Source organism: Rhinatrema bivittatum, chromosome 2, assembly GCF_901001135.1.
Source record: "Rhinatrema bivittatum chromosome 2, aRhiBiv1.1, whole genome shotgun sequence".
NCBI lineage: Eukaryota > Metazoa > Chordata > Amphibia > Gymnophiona > Rhinatrematidae > Rhinatrema > Rhinatrema bivittatum.
Genome location: NC_042616.1, coordinates 269,090,955 through 269,110,764, shown reverse-complemented (window position 1 = coordinate 269,110,764; position 19,810 = coordinate 269,090,955). Strand labels below are relative to the sequence as shown.

The window sequence follows — 19,810 nt, the reverse complement described above, 5'->3', positions numbered from 1 at the left end:
TCCAGAAAGCTGTCCACTAGGCATAATTATGCAGGAAAATGGCGCAGGTATGCAGAATGGTGCAGACCAAAAAACCTAGACCCTTTCTCTACTAAGATAACACATCTTCTTGAATACCTTCATACTCTGCTTGCAGCGGGTCTCGCCTACACCTCCGTGAGAGTACATGTTAGCACAATAGCAGCTTTTCATAATACTCAAAATGGACTACGTATTTCCAACCACTCTTTAATCTCCAGATTTTTGCGGGGTATTCTACATCTGAGACCACCGATCACAAAACCACCGGTACCATGGAATCTCAATATCGTACTGGAACAACTAATGTTTCCTCCTTTCGAATCTATGGACACCTGTTATATCAAATACCTCACTTGGAAAACAGTTTTCTTAGTAGCGGTAACATCAGCAAGGAGAGTAAGCGAATTACAAGCACTAGTTCACTACTCCCCGTATTTACAATTTTTTCATAACCCGAAAGTGGTATCGGCGTTTCATATCAACCAGACCATTACTCTACCGATCTTCAAGCCAAAACCTCGTCAGAACGACAGAGAGAAACTTCTCCACACCTTAGACTGTAAAAGAGTGTTGGCCTATTACAAACAAAGAACTCATTCAGAATCCAGACCATCTCAATTATTCCTCTCTTTTAACCCAAATTCTCCTAACCAACCAGTCGCCAAGAGGACTTTGGCTAGTTGGCTGTCCCAATGTATTACATTTTGTTACAATAAGCGTAATCTACCACTACAAACAAAACCAAAGGCACACCAAGTCAAAGCAACTGCAACATCAGTCGCCCATTACAGAAATGTTTCCCTAATAGACATTTGCAAAGCGGCAACTTGGTCTTCTCTACATACTTTCACTGTACATTACTGCTTGCAACAGCAAAGCGCTTCGGATGCAGCCATGGGGTCGGCAATCTTGTCAACCATAACAAAAACATAAGACTGTCTACTATATATATAGACTTACAGGTGGCATCCTAAACTACAAGCAAATATGTAGACAGCACCCGGGAGCTTGGGACTCCCAGACAGCATGGCTAATTCAGCCTGCCATCACCGGGAAAAAGCAAGTTTGCTTACCGTAAACGGTGTTTCTGTAGAGAGCAGGATGAATTAGCCATGCGATCCCTCCCTCCTCCCTAGAGAGTCTATACAAACACACTAAATACTTTTATTTTTCTCTATATATATTTTCTCACTTTGAAACAAGAGACTGAGGTAAACTAAGCAATCGCGCGGGAACCTCACCGCGCAGACGCACAGAGTTCAAAACTCTGAACTCTAGGAGAAGCTCCGCCTGCCGGTCGCACGACGATGCTCCCAGACAGCATGGCTAATTCATCCTGCTATCTATGGAAACACCGTTTACAGTAAGCAAACTTGCTTTTACATTTAACTGTAAAACTAAACCACTACAGTAAAGATGGTAAAATGTGGAACTTACAGCACAAAAAAGAAATACAGGTTCACTCTTTCCTCTAAATATTTGCAAGGATTCAATGTTGTCTGCTGCTGCCTATAATAAAAGCAAACAGATTTTATTTGTATAATATATTGACTATCATATACTCAATTCAATTCAAATCACATGAGTAAGAGTTTCACAAAAAATAGATATTAGGAGTGTGCATGTAAAAGCAAGTTTGCTTACCGTAAACGGTATTTTCCATAGATAGCAGGATGAATTAGCCATGCTATTTGGGTGACTTCACTGGCGCACTCTAGTGGACATTCTTCTACAAGATTCAAAGTTTGTGTGTGCTGCGTGGCACTTCTTGCGCACAGTGAGTCGCCGCTCTCTTCAATTACTAAAAAACCTAGAAGGCAGCGGCCTTTAGAAGTAGAAAACAACATGTCCAGAGAGGAGGGTGGGAAGCATGGCTAATTCATCCTGCTATACACAGAAAACACTGTTTATGGTGAGAAAACTCGCTTTTTCCAGTCAATAAACAGGCTGAATTAGCCCTGCTATATGGGAGTCCCAAACATATCAAGAAAACCCCCAAGGTTTGGAATAGAGGTGTTAGTTTATTACCACCCATTATGCCATACCTTACTGTTTTGGTTCTTTTTAATGCATGGTGCACATGTTTTTCTAGGCTAGCACATTGGATAATACTGCCTGTCCCAGTCCACCATCTGCAGCAGCTAAACAGTCTAAGCAGTAGTTTGCAGTAAAAGTATGAACAGAGGACCAAGTGGCAGTTCTACACATGTCCTGTATGGGAACATTTCGCAGATGCGTTATAGAAGAAGCTTTAACTCTCAGTTGATGTGCTGAAACTGAACCTGATAAAGGAATTTGTGCTGAATTATGACAGAACTGAATACAGTTTGATATGGGGTTTTTTTGGAAACTGCAACTCCTAGTGATTTGGGGTTGAAACATATGAATAACTGAGAAGACTTGCAGTGAGGCTGAGTTCTTTGCTTATCATAGGCCAATGCTCTCTTGCTATCTAACATATGTAGCATAGATTCTCTCTTGTTCACATGAAGCTGGGAAAGAATACTGGAAACAATGTCTTGATTAATATGAAAATCTGACACCACCTTGGGAAGGAATTTTGGGTGAGTCCGGAGAACTACCTTGTCGTGGTAAAATTGTAAGTAAGGTGAGAAATGAACTAAGGCTTGAAGTTCACTTATTCTTTGGGCTGAAGTTATTGCTACTAGAAAAACTACTTTCCAAGTTAGATATTTCAAATGAGAAGACTGCAGATGTTCGAAAGGAGCTTTTATTAAGGTTGATAAGACTACGTTCAGATCCCAAGGGACTGGGGGTTTCTGGATTGGAGGATGAAGATTAAAGAGTCCATTTATGAAACGAGATATTAAAGGATGTGAGGCTATAGAGGTACCATTATGTCTCATGATATGCCGCTATAGCACTGAGGTGTACTCTTACCAATGAAATAGTTAAGCCTGATTTGGACATCCTCACTTGTAATTTTGGAGATGTGCTCCCCAACCCTGTGTAGAAGCATCTGTGGTGAGGATTAGGTTGTGGGTCGGTTCTCGAAGAGGAGATCCCACTGTCAGAAATTCTGGGATTTAACCACCAGAGAATGTCTTTGGCCATAGATTCCAACACTGTCACTATGGTGGATATTGGTTGGAAAGCAGAGTTGCTTACCTGTAACAGGTGTTTCTCACAGGACAGCAGGATGATAGTCCTCACATATGGGTGACAACATTTTTCAAAGTTTCTAGAACTTTGACTGGCACCTACTGGGCATGCCCAGCAATGCACTGACCCTGCATCCAGCAGGGGTCCCCATTCAGTCTCGTTTTATAGTAAAAGTATGTGCGAAAAATAAAATAAGAAAACGTAAACGAACCCAACTCCGCAGGGTGGCGTGTGGGTTTCGTGAGGACTAACATCCTGCTGTTCAGTGAGATCACCTGTTACAGGTAAGCAACTCTGTTTTCTCACAGGACAAGCAGTGTGGTAGTCCTCACATATGGGTGAGTACCGAACTGAGGATGCCCAAGCAAAGCACCAAATGCACCCAAAGACGTGCAACAGGCACAACAGGGATGGGATTTGGTTAGGAGGCTTTCCTGAACCCTGAACGGGTCGATGGAAGGATGTTGGGAAGTTAAGCTGAAAGTAGGTTGCGTAGAATAGACTGGCCAAAGATGGAATCATGTCTACCAGCCTTATCTCAGCAATAATGGGCTGCGAAGGTATGGAGAGAAAGCAAAATTGCTTACCTTGTAATAGGTGTTATCCCAGGACAGCAGGATGTAGTCCTCACATATGGGTGACGTCACTGACGGAGCCCTATTGCGGGAAAACTTCTGTCAAAGTTTCTAGAAACTTTTGACTGACACTGTGAGACCACTGAGCATGCCCAGCATGCCATGATATTCTCTGCCACAGGGGTCTCACTCTAGTCTCGTATTGTAGCAATAAGCTTTAGCAAAAAATAAAATAATAAAAAGTATGAGACCCAACTCCGCGGGGTGGCGGGTGGGTTTCGTGAGGACTACATCATGCTGTTCTGGGATAACACCTATTATAAGGTAAGCAATTTTGCTTTATCCCAGGACAAGCAGGATGCTAGTCCTCACATATGGCTGATTAGCAAGCTAGAGGCAGAGTCATTTTGTAGTGAAGCAACAGTGAAGTATTGTTGTTGAAAATGAATCAGCCGAAGATTATAGCAGGTTGGATGTAGAAGGAGTTGGGATTAAACTGGAAACAAGTTCTTTAAAACAGATTGTCCATAGGCTGAATCTTGTCGTCCCTGTTTGTCCAAACAGTAATGAGCTGCAAAGGTATGAAGAGAACTCCATGTTGCTGCTTTACATATGTCAAGGATTGGCACTGAAGGATAGTGTGCTACTGAAGTTGACATAGCTCTTACTGAATGTGCCTTTACTCGCCCTTGGAGAGGAAGGCCTGCTTTTTCATAGCAAAACTGTATGCAATCTGCTAGCCAATTGGATAAGAGTATGCTTACTCACTGCTTTACCCGGTTTGTTTGGATCATAGGAAACAAAAAGCTGATTGGATTTCCTGTGGACTGCAGTGCAGTTTAAGTAGAAATATAGTGCATGCTAACAGTCCAAGGTATGTAAGGCTCTTTCTCCTTGGTGAGAATGAGGCCTTGGGAAGAACGTGGGTAAAACTATGGATTGGTTCAAGTGGAATTCCGTAACTACCTTGGGGAGGAATTTTGGATGTGTACGGAGAACCACTCTGTCATGTAGGAATTTCGTATAGGGTGAGTACGTGACAAGTGCTTGTAACTCACTAAGCCTTCTAGCTGATGTAATGGCTATGAGGAAGATAGTCTTCCATGTGAGAAATTTAATATCACAGGAATCTATGGGTTCAAAGGAGAATGCATTAGTCTTGTTAAAACCAGATTCAGGTCCCATTCTGTGACTGGAGGCCGAATTGGTGGTCTAATTTGAGTAAAACCTCTCAAACCTACTGACAAGAGGTTGTGAGGATATAGGTGCATCTCCCATCTTGTTATGGTAAGCTGAGATTGCACTTAAATGTACTCTTACAGATGAAGTCTGGAGACCAGAGTCTGAAAGATGGTATAAGTAGTCTAGTAGAGAAGTAGTGGGGCAAGTGAAAGGATCAATATTCTTTTGTCTGCACCACAAAGTGAATCTCTTCCATTTGGAAGAATAGTTTTTTCATGTGGAAGGTTTACATGAAGCTATAAGCACTTGAGATACATTGGTTGAAAGACTGAGCGGTTGTAAGATCAAGCTTTCAACATCCATGCTGTCAGGGATAGGGATTGAAGGTTGGAATGGTGCAACCGACCCTGATTCTGAGTTATGAGTGGGAGCTACTCCCAGACGAATTGGATCCCTGACTGAGAGGTCTAGAAGTGTGGGAAACCATACTTGTGGAGGCCAATACGGGGCTATGAGTATCATGGACCCCTTGTCCTCTTGTAGCTTCACTAGAGTTTTGGATATGAGCGGTATCGGAGGATACGCGTATAGAAGGCTTGAGCTCTAAGGGCGAGCAAAGGCGTCCTTGGCTGGTTGGTTTTTCTGTTTGTATAGAGAACAGAACTTGTCCACTTTGTGATTCAGATGTGATGCAAAGAGGTCTATTGTTGGTTGTCCCCAACACTGAAATATCCTGGTCGCTACTGAGGGATCCAGGGACCATTCGTGTGGTTGAAATTGATGACTGAGAAGATCTGCCACTACATTGTGAATGCCTGCCAGATAAGTGGCCCGGAGGAACATTGAGTGGTTCAGGGCCCAGCCCCAAATCTGTGCAGCTTCATGACAAAGGAGATACAAGCCCGTACCTCCTTGTTTGTTGATGTACCACATGGCAAATGTGTTGTCCGTTTGGATTAGAACAGTCTTGTGTGAAAAGTAGTCTTTGAACGCATGCAGCGCATAACGTATAGCTCAAAGCTCCAGAAAATTGATTTGAAATGTTGCTTCGAGTTTTGTCCAAGTACCTTGGGTTTGGAAAGTGTCTATGTGAGCTCCCCAACCCAAGATGGATGCATCTGTAGTTAACGTTATCTGTGGGACTGGTTGTTGGAAGGGTAGGCCCTTGCGCAAATTGTCCTTGTTCACCCACCAAAGTAGAGAGGAACGTTACTGGTGGGTTACTTGGAGAATGCAGTGGTTGAATGGCTTGGATTCATTGAGATCTTAAAGTCCATTGAGTTACCCGCATGGCTAGTCTTGCTGTATAAGAGCGCTTAACAGCATGCGCCTATCCACGGGCGTCTTACAAACGTGCGCCTATCCACGGGCGTCTTATAAACGTGAGCGAACGTGCGGCTATCGCGTGCGCTAACAACGTGTGGCTATCGCGTGCGCTAACAACATGCGCCATCGCGTGCGCTAACAACATGCGCCATCGCGTACGCTAACAACATGCGCCTATCGTGTGCGCCAACAACATGCGCCTATCGTGTGCGCCAACAACATGCGCCTATCGCGTGCGCTTAGCTCCGTAACGAGCGCTCAGTGGCGAAGTTGAGTAGGCAGGCAAAATGGCACCTCCTTGGCGTGCTGCCCCGTAGGCAGGCCCAGTGAATCCACACTTCCTCGGAGACCAAGTAAAGATATACGCCTTACCTTGTCTTCGGCGCTTCCCGGTTGCAACCCGGGCGGACTCCGGCTGCGGGGGGAGTATACCTTCAACCGCCGTGCATAAGGAAGTGCGCCCGCTGCCTCTAGGCCGCGCCCAAACTCGTCTCGCTCGGGGGCCAAGCCGCGCCCGAGCCCTTCTCACTCGGGGGCCAAGTCCACGCCGGGACCGAGGCTGCCTCTAGGCCGCGCCCGAACTAGTCTCACTCGGGGGCCAAGCCACGCCCGAGCCCTTCTCACTCGGGGGCTAGGTCCCTGCCGCGAACCGGCCACCGGACCGAGGCACTTACATCCGAGGGACCACGGAAGTCAGCTCGGGAAAACTCAACTGGGTGAGGGCCTCACCACAGGAGAGCGGGGCTTGTCTTCAATAGGTTTCTTCTAGGAATTTAGTCGTTAGAATTTGGAAACACGCTCAGCGAGCGTGAGGTAGCTCCAAACTGCTTTGGAGACGGAAATTACTGATTTGCGGCACTTCCTGTGGGGGTATATGTACCCGTGCTGACGTCAGATCCGTCTCCAACTGCTAGCACGAGCACACTATACCCATTTGTTTTGAGTCCATCTGCTACACACTAGGAAATAAATGATTTCTTTGCTTCGGTGTTTACTGAAGAGGATGTTGGGGAGGTACCTGTAATGGAGAAGGTTTTCATGGGTAATGATTCAGATGGACTGAATCAAATCACGGTGAACCTAGAAGATGTGGTAGACCTGATTGACAAACTGAAGAGTAGTAAATCACCTAGACCGGATGGTATACACCCCAGAGTTCTGAAGGAACTAAAAAATGAAATTTCAGACCTATTAGTAAAAATTTGTAACCTATCATTAAAATCATCCATTGTACCTGAAGACTGGAGGATAGCAAATGTAACCCCAATATTTAAAAAGGGCTCCAGGGGTGATCCGGGAAACTACAGTGCCAGGAAAAATAGTGGAAAGTGTTCTAAACATCAAAATCACAGAACATATAGAAAGACATGGTTTAATGAAACAAAGTCTGCATGGCTTTACCCAGGGCAAGTCTTGCCTCACAAATCTGCTTCACTTTTTTGAAGGAGTTAATAAACATGTGGATAAAGGTGAACTGGTAGATATAGTATACTTGGATTTTCAGAAGGCGTTTGACAAAGTTCCTCATGAGAGGCTTCTAGGAAAAGTAAAAAGTCATAGGATAGGTAGCGATGTCCTTTCGTGGATTGCAAACTGGCTAAAAGACAGGAAACAGAGAGTAGGATTAAATGGACAATTTTCTCAGTGGAAGGGAGTGGACAGTGGAGTGCCTCAGGGATCTGTATTGGGGACCCTTACTTTTCAATATATTTATAAATGATCTGGAAAGAAATATGACAAGTGAGAATCAAATTTGCAGATGATACAAAATTGTTCAGAGTAGTTAAATCACAAGCAGATTGTGATAAATTGCAGTAAGAACTTGTGAGACTGGAATATTGGGTATCCAAATGGCAGATGAAATTTAATGTGGACAAGTGCAAGGTGATGCATATAGGGAAAAATAACCCATGCTATAATTACACAATGTTGGGTTCCATATTAGGTGCTACAACCCAAGAAAAAGATCTAGGCGTCATAGTGGATAACACATTGAAATAGTCTGTTGAGTGTGCTGCGGCAGTCAAAAAAGCAAACAGAATTTGGGAATGGTGAATAAAAAGGGAAATGTCATAATGCCTCTGCATCGCTCCATGGTGAGACCATACCTTGAATACTGTGTACAATTCTGGTCGCCGCATCTCAAAAAAGATATAATTGCGATGGAGAAGGTACAGAGAAGGGCTACCAAAATGATAAGGGGAATGGAACAGCTCCCCTATGAGGAAAGACTAAAGAGGTTAGGACTTTTCAGTTTGGAGAAGAGATGGCTAAGGGGGGATATAATAGAGATGTTTAAAATCATGAGAGGTCTAGAACAGGTAGATGTGAATCAGTTATTTACTCTTTCGGATAATAAAAAGACTAGGGGGCACTCCATGAAGTTAGCATGGGGCACATTTAAAACTAATCGGAGAAAGTTCTTTTTTACTCAACGCACAATTAAACTCTGGAATTTGTTGCCAGAGGATGTGGTTAGTGCAGTTAGTATAGCTATGTTTAAAAAAGGATTGGATAAGTTCTTGGAGGAAAAGTCCATTACCTGCTATTAAGTTCACTTAGAGCAGTGGTTCTCAACCCTGTCCTGGGGACCCCACCAGCCAGTCGGGTTTTCAGGATACCCACAATGAATATGCATGAGAGAAAATTTGCATGTTATGGAGGCAGTGCATGCAAATGTTCTCTCATGCATATTCATTGTGGATATCTTGAAAACCCGACTGGCTAGTGGGGTCCCCAGGACAGGGTTGAGAACCACTGACTTAGAGAATAGCCACTGCCATTTGCAATGGTAACATGGAATAAACTTAGTTTTTCGGTACTTGCCAGGTTCTTATGGCCTGGATTGGCCACTGTTGGAAACAGGATGCTGGGTTTGATGGACCCTTGGTCTGACCCAGTATGGCATTTTCTTATGTTCTCTCCAGGGGGAGGAATGCACGAGATTTGTCAGTGTTTATCCTGGCTCCTATGAATTGAAGAATATGAGTTGGTTTGAGTATCGATTTCTCATAGTTGCTAAGGAAATCCAGAGATTCTAGACACGAGATTGTCATCTCTAATTGCCAAGACAAGGAGTTTGGGTCAAGAGAAACTATTAGCCAGTCGTCTAGATAAGGGAATAGATGAATCCCTTGACATCTCAAATGGGCTACAGCCATAGCCAGGCATTTGGTAAAGACTCTGGGAGCGGAGGAAAGACCAAAGGGAAGAACCTTGTACTGGTAGTATATGGAATTCACCTGGAAGACCAGGAACTGCCAACAGGAGGGATGTATTGGAATGTGAGTATATGCATCCTTGAGATCCAGAGAACACATTTAATTGTTTTCCTGTATGAAACATAAAACTAACTTGAGGGATGTCATCTTGAATTTCTCTTTCCAAAGGAACTTGTTTAGGCACCGTAGGTCTAGAATGGGGTGGAGACCCCCTGATCATTTCAGAATGAGGAAGTATTGGGATTAATAACCTGAATTGATTTTGTCCCTTAGAACCAATTGGATTGCTTGTTGAAGCAAAATCTGTATCTCCTTTCTAGAAGATGTATATAGGAAACTTCCTTCATTGAGGTAATGAGGCAAGGAAGGGAAGGTTTGAATAGGAAATTTAGATGGTAACCCTCGTGGATGATTCAAAGTACCCATTGATCTGTAGTGATTCTGCTCTACTTTGAATAACAACTCTGAATTCTTCCTGCGACTGTGGCTGAGACACCATCAAAAAGATAGAGGCTTCTGAAGAGAGGTCTGGGATTGTTTTTGATGTTTCTGCCCCTTTGGTGGGGACTAGCTTGAGTTGATTGAGGCTGTGAGCGTGGTAATTGGTATGATTGAAATTGCTGTGCTCTATATGATAGGAAAGTCTTATATGGCTTTCGTTGATAGTAAAATGGTTTCCGTTGGTAGTAACATCTTTTTGAAGACTGAGGATCTAAGGATCCCGAGGGGGACTGCACTGCTATGTTTTTCTCTTTTTTCCCCCAAATAAATTGCCTTCTACACAAGGAAGATTAGCCAGTTTTTCATGGACATCTTCTCTGATGGAGCTAGAACGAAGCCACATGATTCGTGGAGCCACAATGGCCATGGTTGAGGCTCTGGAAAATGTTTCAAAAAATTTGTATACTGCTCTGAGTAAATGTCGCAGAATGGTTCCATGTCATAGAACAGTTGAGGTGTAATTGGTTGTCCTGACTCCGTACAGAGAAAAAGTTTTAATAGCTGCAGGGACTCAAAGAGGTACTGGACCATATAAAGTTGATTCCATTGTATACGAGAAGTCAGCATCGGCTTTGAAATTATTTTTTAGCGTATTCATCGAGAATTCTGTGGTTATTTATTGGGGGAGTCAATGAATGAAGCTTGGTCTTCTTTGCTCGCTTCATTGCCGACTCTACCATTACCGACACATGGGGAAGCTGAACCACTCCATAGACCGCAGACTTCTGTAACCTGAATTTTAAATCCAGCTTTCCAGAAACAGGAGAAATTAATTGAGCTGATTCTCAAGTTTGAGAGAATGAAGTCTAAAAGTTTGTGTGATAGAGTGTTGTGCCCGGTCACAGACAGCTGCACCCTCTGTTGCTCACCTCTCTTCTTCCAAACCCATCAAAACTCTTGATAAGATGGCTGCCTCCGCCTCTGAACGTCGACCGCCACGGCGTCCCCGAGACCGCATGGGTGATTGAGTTTGCCATTTTGATCCAGGAATCGTTATTAAGGCGAGTACCCACTGATCTGTGTACTACTCCTAACTAATTAAGCTAGATATTTCACTTAGATGCAGTTCCAACACTGCTCTCTACATTAATGGTGGGGGTGGAAGGGAAATAGAACCAAAAGGTTACTAAGAGCCAAGAGTAACAGATAAGTATGAGAAAAAAAAAAGTGCGAAACTTGCTGGGCAGACTGGATGGGCCGTTTGGTCTTCTTCTGCTGTCATTTCTTTTTTTTTTTTAATTTAGAATTTTTATTGCTGTGATACACAATAAACAGGTACAACCCCTAGTAAATTACAACAGGCATCGAGAACATGAGTCAAGGTCAAAAGAGAAAAAACAACATAATGCAGTAGCAACAGCAAAGTTTGTGTAAATATCCCCTGCCCCCCTCCCCCCATCATGCCTTAGAAAGTCCAAGTGGTCTTGAACAGGAATACATCACGCCAAGCTGCAATAACTCTAGGGCTGCACCCAGAGTGGTAGAGCGGTAGGAGTTAAAGTTTAAATAGAAAATAGATCATATGAGATCTTAAAGAGTCTTGAAGATTAAGGTTCTCCACGAAATGTATGGTTCCCAGATTAGGTTAAATTTAGGAAGTCTTTGGTATTTCAGCGCTGTAAGACGGTATAGAAGGCAGACACTATCCAAGCGTTGTAACAGTTCGTCCGAAGTAGGTGGTTGAGGCCTCTTCCAACGATAGGCGATCTCCATTTTAGTCGCTGTACAGACTTGCTGCACTAAGGTCTGAGCATGGGGAGGTAGAGATTCGCATGAGGAGAAGAGTAACGCCTGCTCCATCGTAAGTAGGCAAGGTGCGCGAAGCAGTTCGGTCAATAGCCTAGAGACGTAGGACCAGAGAGGGCTAATAAAGACACAGGTCCACCAAACATGAAGAAAGGTCCCTTCCTGGTGGCAATTCCGCCAACAGCGACTGTCCACCTGAGGGTAATATTGATGTAGCCTCGCCGGCGTTAAATGCCATCGGTATAGAATCTTGTAGTTGGCTTCTATAATCCGAGTGGACACATTGCCACGAGATAATTTGGAGAATATGGAAGTCCATTCCTCTTCAGAGAGTGATTTCTGGAGATCAGCCTCCCAAGCCTTCATATGTGCATGTTTACTAAACGGACGAGTTAGTAGCTGCTGGTAGAGCTTGGAGATGAGGCCTCCCACAGCCTTAGACGAGGCGCAGTAACCTTCAAGTAGGGAGCGTTAAGGAGCCATAAGCCCCCTAGATTGAAAATACAGTAAAAAGTGGCGAAGTTGCATGTATGGAAGAAATTCTGTGGCAGGTAAATGGTACTTATCACGAAGAGTGGAGAAGGATAATAGTTGGCCCTGCTGGATTACGTGGCATATACATGAGATACCACTAGCCTTCCAACGCTCATAGGCTTTTTTGGGGAGTCCAGCCAGGAACTTTACGTTGTGGAATAAGTAAGTGAGTGAAAAGTAGTCATATCTCCCCACCAGCCAGTACCTCCATTGCTTCCATACGTTGTAAGTTTGTCTGGTGCAAGGTGAGAGCTGGAGGTTGGGTCTCCACGAGTTATCAGGTTGCCAAAGAAGTGAGGCCAGAGGGGCCGGCGCAATCCAGGCCTGTTCCAAGGCGACCCACGGTTTCACAGCAGTAGTGCAGTGCCAATCGATAATGGGCCGGAGCTGGGCAGCCGCGTAATACCATGTCAAATTAGGAAGCCCCAGTCCACCCGCCGATTTAGGCTGGTAAAGAATATTTTGAGCCACTCGAGGAGGACGACGTCGCCACAAGAAGCGGAGCAATTTCCGTTGCCATTGAAGTAGCGTGGCCCGATTGAGTGATATTGGTAATGTCTGAAAAAGGTAAAGAAACCGTGGCAGCACGTTCATCTTTATGGTAGCTAAGCGACCAATCCACGTGAGCGGTAGGGAGCCCCACTTCTCCAAATCCAACTCGATTTTCTTAAGTAGAGGAACATAATTATGCTGGTACAGATCACATATATCATTACTCAAGTACACCCCAAGATATTTAAGTTTGGTGGTCGCCCACCGGAACTCATGAGCTTGTTGAAAGTGGCCTACTATGTCGGGGGGGCAGGTGAGGTTCAAAATCTCGGACTTATCCGAGTTTATCTTGAAACCGGAAAGGGCACTAAAGTGAGCCAGTTCCGACTCGAGCACCGGGAGAGATCCCACTGGGTTACCAACTGTGAAAATGATGTCATCAGCAAAAAGCGACAGTTTGGGCTCACAAGTGTGTGCAGGGAAACCCTGTACCTTTGTATTGTTTCGGATAGAGATGGCCAAGGGTTCGAGAAAAATGGCAAAAAGTAAAGGCGACAAAGGGCATCCCTGCCTGGTACCCCTCTGTACTGGGAAGGGAGTAGTGTATCTGCCATTGATTTTGAGGCACGCTAAAGGATTGTGATAGAGGGCAGAAATCCAGTTATGAAAAAAGGAACCAAACCCCATCTCCTGCAATGTTTGGAACAGGAAAGGCCAGTGGACCATGTCGAAGGCTTTCTCCGCGTCTATGGCCAAGAGTAGATGGGCATCCCGACTTTGTCTGGTCCCCCAGATGATATTGATAATTTTACGTACATTGTCACTAGCCATACGGCCTGGTATAAAGCCTGCCTGATCTGGGTGTATAATATGCATAATGAAGTTATTAATCCTATCGGCCAAAATCTTCGCCAAGATTTTTAGATCCAGGTTAATTAGTGAAATCGGCCGATAGGAGGCACACAAAGCTGGATCCCTGCCTGGCCTGGCTATAATAGTGATGCCCGCGGTATTAGAGTCTGGGTTTAGCTGTCCCCCGCCTCTTAGATAGTTAAAGTGATTCTGTAGGTGTGGAGCTAGGACATGTCTAAAGGATTTGTAAAATGTGGCTGTCAGGCCATCGGGTCCCGGGGCCTTACCCACCTTGAGAGTTTTAATGACCTCAAGGATCTCAGGTGTCGTGATTTCCGCATTCAAACTATCTTGCATGTCCTGCGTGAGTCTGGGAAGAGGGAGATCGCGGAGGTATTGCAAGATATCTGCAGCCTGAATGTGGGATTCAGCCGAATATAACGTTTGATAGAAATGAAGAAATTGCCACATGATCGCGGCTGTACTCGTTTCGATCTGCCCCTGGTCGTTCTTGATTTTAAGAATGTGGTTTTGAAAGGATTGTTTTTTCAGCTGGTGTGCCAATATCTTGCCTGCCTTATTGCCCCCTTCAAAGTGAAGTTGTCTAGTGAGGTTAAGTGCATGAGTAATGTGATCAAGCTCTAGTCTATGTAGCTCCTCTCTGGACTGATTAAGCAGCGTCCGGAGACGAGTGGAGCCGGATTTACTGTGCTGAGCAGTTAAATCCGCTATTCTAGCCCGTAGACAGGAACAAGCCTCATCCTTCTTCTTTTTAACATAGGAGGAGTGGGAGATAAAGTGCCTCCTGATATATGTTTTAAAGCAATCCCACACAGTGACTGGTGAGGAAACGGATCCAGCATTTATGAGAAAAAATTCTCGTATCACCTGCATGGTGGTCTGTGTAAACTGAGCCTCTTGAAGAAGAGAATCATTAAGCCGCCAAAATTTGGAGCCCTGATCTCCGATGGGCAGGCGAAATTGTAGGGAAACAGGGGCATGATCAGACCAGGTCACCACCCCCACCTCAGGACTACGAATCTGGTGAAACAAAGTTTTATCTACCATCAGATAATCAATGCGAGTATAGGAATCATGTGGTTGGGAGTAGAAAGAGTAGGACCGGGAGTGAGGGTAAGTGGCTCTCCAAGAATCCACCAGGTTATGCTCTGATAGGAGATCCCTGAGGGCCCTGGAGTGCACCCTGGCAGTGTGAGTGAACCCCTTAGAGGTGTCCAGAGCTGGGGACAAAGGTACGTTAAAATCTCCTCCCACAATGAGGGAACCCTGCGCATGTTGGGTGAGAATATGGTGAAGGTGTCTAAAGAACACCGCCTGTTCCCTGTTCGGGGCATATACTGTGAGGAGTGTGAACTCCTGATTAAACATCGTAACTCCCAGTAACAAGTACCGACCCTGTGGGTCCGCAACAACCTTCTTACATTCAAACACCACATGTGATGCAAAAAGGATGCCCACTCCTGCATACTTAGCATTTTTATTTGCTGCAGAGTAAAACTGATTTGGAAATTTAGGGGACTTCATTAGGGCTTCACATCTACGCTTTAAGTGCGTTTCTTGCACGAAAATTATATCCGGCCCTGAGGAAGCTGCCTCTCTATAAAAAAGAGATCGCTTTTGAGGGGAGTTGAGTCCCTTGACATTGAGGGACAAAACTCTAAGCCAAGCCATACAGATGGTCAGAGACCACACTCAGGACCCGCCAAGAAAAAACAGCGGCCCTAAGTGGGCAAACAATACCAACTATGGTAATGATGAATGGCCTTTTTGAGTCTAAGGGCAACGCTACCATCCGGGAGAAAAAATCAAGGATATCGCAGGAGAACAGACAAAAGAGAGAACCTACCATTAGCAAAAAATATGCAGCATGGAGGAGTAACACACCCACAACCACAATAAGAACAGCATGAATTAGCATGACCCCTGTATGGACCCAGGCATGTCTGTGGTCCCTAAAAAAAAAAAAACGCCTGCCTTAGCCTCCTAGCAGACTATCTCCCACCCCAAAAAGGGGAAGTGAGGACTATCACAGAAGCAAGAGATGGCGCCCTCCCCTCTCCCCCCCCACCGAATAAACACATGAGAAAAGTAAACCATTCATCCGTTTGACATAGTTCGCACCAACTTGAAAACATTCTGACCCCAATACAACATTGTGATGACCGGCTAAACCTAGAAAACTAAGGAAACCGTTTAGTTAAAGCATATAAGGAGATCAGGTCAGACCCTGAGCGGAGGTGGGGCCCCCTGTTTGCCGCCGTAGTCGACTGCTCCTCTTTCCCACTCGCTGCCACGCCGGTGGAGGCACTCGAGCAGAGAGAGAGCCGGTATTCTTTGGAGGTGGCTGGAGTCCCACATGGCCCATAGCAGCAAGGCTCGGTATGGCTTCCTCCGGTGTCAGATATTTATGGGCGACACCCTCATGGGAGAAGGAGAGTCCAAATGGATGGAGCCACCGGTATCGTATCGTTTTGTGGTGTAGGAATGTGGTCACTTCCCTAAAAGCCTGTCGGCTTTGTAACGTTGCTTGCGATAAGTCAGGGAATATTGCGATTTTTTGGTCGTTCCACTCCCATTCATTTTTCTCCCGGGCCGCCGCCGCAACCCGCTCCTTGATTTTAAAGGAGGTAAAGCATACAATAATATCGCGTGGGCGATTGGGCTGGGGGGCTCGCAGGGCCCTATGAGCTCGGTCAAATTGGACGTCGGGAGGGTCGGAGTCCGCCGCCGAGCTGGTCTCCCAGAGCAGGAAGAGGCAGAAGTCGCGAATTAACACGTGGCAGTCCTCAGGCCTCGACGTCTCCATGAAGCCCCTGAATCGGAGATTGCTCCGGCGCGCCCTGTTCTCTAGATCAGCGAGTTTTGCTGTTAGTTGAGCATTCTCGGCTCGCAATGCATCACAAGCGGTCTTGTTGGCATTTATTTGTTCGGCCTGACCCTCCACTCGTACATCTATATCACCGACGCGGTGACCCAAGGCCGTGAGGTCCTCCTTAACCTCATCCACGCGGGCTAAAAGTTCCTGCCGATACGCTTTTAAGTCAGCCCGTATCCCGGCGAACCACTCCCTGAATTCGGCACGGGACGGGTGTTCGGAAAAGGAAGCGTCCCCAGCGGCCGGCACGTCAGTAGCAGGATCAGATAATTCGGCGCTCCAGGCGCCGCCATCTTGGCCTCCGTCTTCCTCCATAGGAGGATCGCTCACCGTTTTAGAGCCATCTTTTTGGTAGGAGAAGCGTTGGAGATCCGTAGTTTTTTTCCTGCTGGTCATCTTACAGGTAGTCTGCGCTCTCTCGGTGCAAAAGCTAGTCAATAGGTGCAAAGAAGTCACGGATTGCAGAGGATTTAGTGGGGAGGCAGCGGGAGCTCAGGAATCAGGCGGCCATCTCGTAGCGTGACGTCACGCTCCCCCCTTCTGCTGTCATTTCTATGTTTCTATGTGATTGTGTGCCATGGTTTGGAGAAGTGGCACAACTAGCCTCTGATGGAAATAGTCGGAAGTGGAGGCTGGGTACTGCTCTCTAGGAAGGAGTCAAAAGCCAGACGCTGGACCTGGCTGGGAGGCTGGCTGTGACTTCTGGACTTGAGGTTGTTTGGATTGGCCTTTTTGGTAAGGCTTAGAAGCTCGAATCCTGGTCACCGGGGGATAGAATCTCCTCTGCCGGTAGAATTGTCTCTTGGAGTCTCTTCTAAAAGAACGTTTGGAAGAGGAGGAGAGATCAGAAGGCAGTAAGGAGAGCTGGCGCAGAGTCTCTTGGTGGTCCTTAAGCTGCGCCATTGCTTCTTGAATCTTTTCTCCGAAAAGATTATCCCCAACACAGCGCAAGTAAGCTAACCTGTCCTGTACTTCTGGTCTGAGGTCTGAAGACTTTGGTCAGGCCCATCTCCTCGTATTAATTCCTGCCGCCGAAACTCTGGAGGCAGTGTCAAAGATGTCATATGCCAAATGTACTTCATGTTTGGCAGCATCTAGACCCTTTTGTGCTAGGGCATGAAGTTGGTCCTGGAATTGCAGAAGTAAGGCTTCAGCAAATTCCTGAATCTTTGTAAACAGGGCCCTATTGTACTGGGTCATGTATAATTGATAGGAAGCAATGCGAGAGATGAGCATTGACCCATGAAATACTCATATTCCAAACGCATCCAGAAGTTTCTGATCCTTTCCTGGGGGAATGGAAGAGTGGGGATTAGAGTGTCGTGCCCTTTTCTGGGCTGACTTACAACCCCTGAGTGGTGGTCTAGCTGAGCTCTCTGGAAGCCAGGGGTTAGCTGAATGAGATAGATGGCATCTGCTTTACAGTTAACAGGTGCCACAGAGCCAGGGGCTCCAAATTTCTCTTTAAAAGGTCCAAAAGGCTATCATGAATAGGAATAGACATGATTTCCTTAGGAGCATCGAGAAATTGGAGAAGTAACATCTGATGCCTAGAGTCCTCTTCAGTCTGAAGCTGGAATGGAACTGTTTCAGACATTTCTTTAACAAAGTTAATAAAGGACAAGTCCTCTGGAGGAGAGCGCTTCCTTTCATCAGGAGGAGAGGGCTGTGAAGGCAGATCGTCTAAATCCTGGGACGAATCATCAGTCCAGGGATTGTATGGCTCATCACCAGCTCCCATATGCTCATCAGAAGGGAGTAACGGTGTTACTCCGGAAGATCCGGGCCTAGGAATTGATGGCTTTGGAAGTGGGACCGAAGGCATCGATGGAGGCAACGAAGGCATCGATGGGGGTATCGACGGAGGCACCAACGGAATCAGTGACATTGATGGATGTATTGGTGGTAGCACTCCGGAGGGAGGAATGGAGATCGGTGATTCTTCTTCTTCTTCCGATGACAAGGGTATCGGTGAGGAAAGAATTGGGGCCATCGGTCCTCTCAGATGCACCGGTGGAAGGGCACAGATTAACTTGTCCATTCTTACCAATAGCGGTGCAAGCGCCATGGGTATCGGATCGGTGGCCGGCATCGATGGAGGTTTGAACCCCTGGAGTGCTTTTCCGATAGTCTCTTGGATAATCGATCCAATTCCTCACGGAAACCTGGGGTATGGATACACAGTTCCGGAGTAGGAGGCAGCACTGGTGTAGCCGGTGGGTCCACCGGTGAAGGTAGAATCATGGATCCCGGCACCTGTCCAGGTGGGGAACACCTTGGTGACCCAGAGACAGAAGAGGATGGGGCCTTTTCTGTTCAGGACTTCTTTGTCGGTGGCTCAGACGACGTCGATGCTGAGAGCTTGCCTGTATCGGTGGCCTGATCTTTACAGTGGCAGTGTCGATGTTTTTCTCGATGTTCCTCTCAGTCTTTCTCCTGAGGAATAGAGGGGGTCAACACCCGCAGAGTCGTCGAAGCCAGCCGGGCAGCAGCGGTTTCCCGGTGCTGGCATGAAGTAGACGGTACTGGTTCAGACGTCGTCAAAGCTGTCGGGGGTTTTGGCGGAAAGAGAAATCCCATCTTCTCCAGCCTAGCCTTGCAACCCTTTGGTGTCATTTGGGCACATTTGGTGCAAGTAATGACATCATGCTTGGACCCCAAACACATCACACAGACCGTGTGAGGGTCAGTGTTTGACATCGTTCGAGTGCAGTCAGGGCACCGACGGAAACCAGACGCCGTGGCCTCGACAAAATTTAGCCGCGGGAATCGACCGGAAGCAGGTAAAAAACTTACCGTTCGACCACGGTGCATAAATATTGATTTGAAGAAGTTCCGTAAGGAAAAATTCCTGTCAAGAATCTCTGAAGAGCTCCTTAACCCGCGTGGCTACTGTTGCACGGAAAAAAGAAGACTGAAGGTGGACCCCTGCTGGCTGCATGGTTGGTGCTATGCTGGGCATGCCCAGTAGGTGCCAGTCAAAGTTCTGGAAGCTTTGACAAAATTGTTCCGTGATTGGGCTCCATCTTGATGATGTTACCCATATGTGAGGACTACCATCCTGCTTGTCCTGTGAGAAAGAAGTATATATTTGGAATCAGGGAGTTCGGGTGAAAGTGGGTACTGTTTTGGGTTTTCTTTAACGTATTGCCACTGTTATGGTTTATCTTGGTGGTGTTACGAGCTGGTGCGTGGACCCTTGTTTCTGCGGTAGACTCAGTATGGTCGATTAAGGACGGAACTCCTTGATGACTACTACCATCAGATGGCAAGGCCTGTGGACGACGTGGATCGAACTTCGCCCTGGAAGCACATGAGCCCCCAGGAGGAGCCCGTAGGAC

General features: G+C 46.1%; 1 protein-coding gene across 5 annotated transcripts in view; it reads right to left on the bottom strand.

Annotated features, from left to right (window-relative positions):
• The window catches only part of LOC115084531 (thioredoxin domain-containing protein 3-like), a 310,312-nt gene that overhangs the window by 141,246 nt on the left and 149,256 nt on the right, over positions 1-19,810 (bottom strand). For all 5 annotated transcript variants that reach the window (XM_029589514.1, XM_029589512.1, XM_029589511.1 and 2 more), the window contains exon 5: positions 1,459-1,530. In XM_029589514.1, the coding sequence (XP_029445374.1) occupies positions 1,459-1,530 (72 nt within the window). The remainder of the gene's footprint in view (positions 1-1,458; positions 1,531-19,810) is intronic.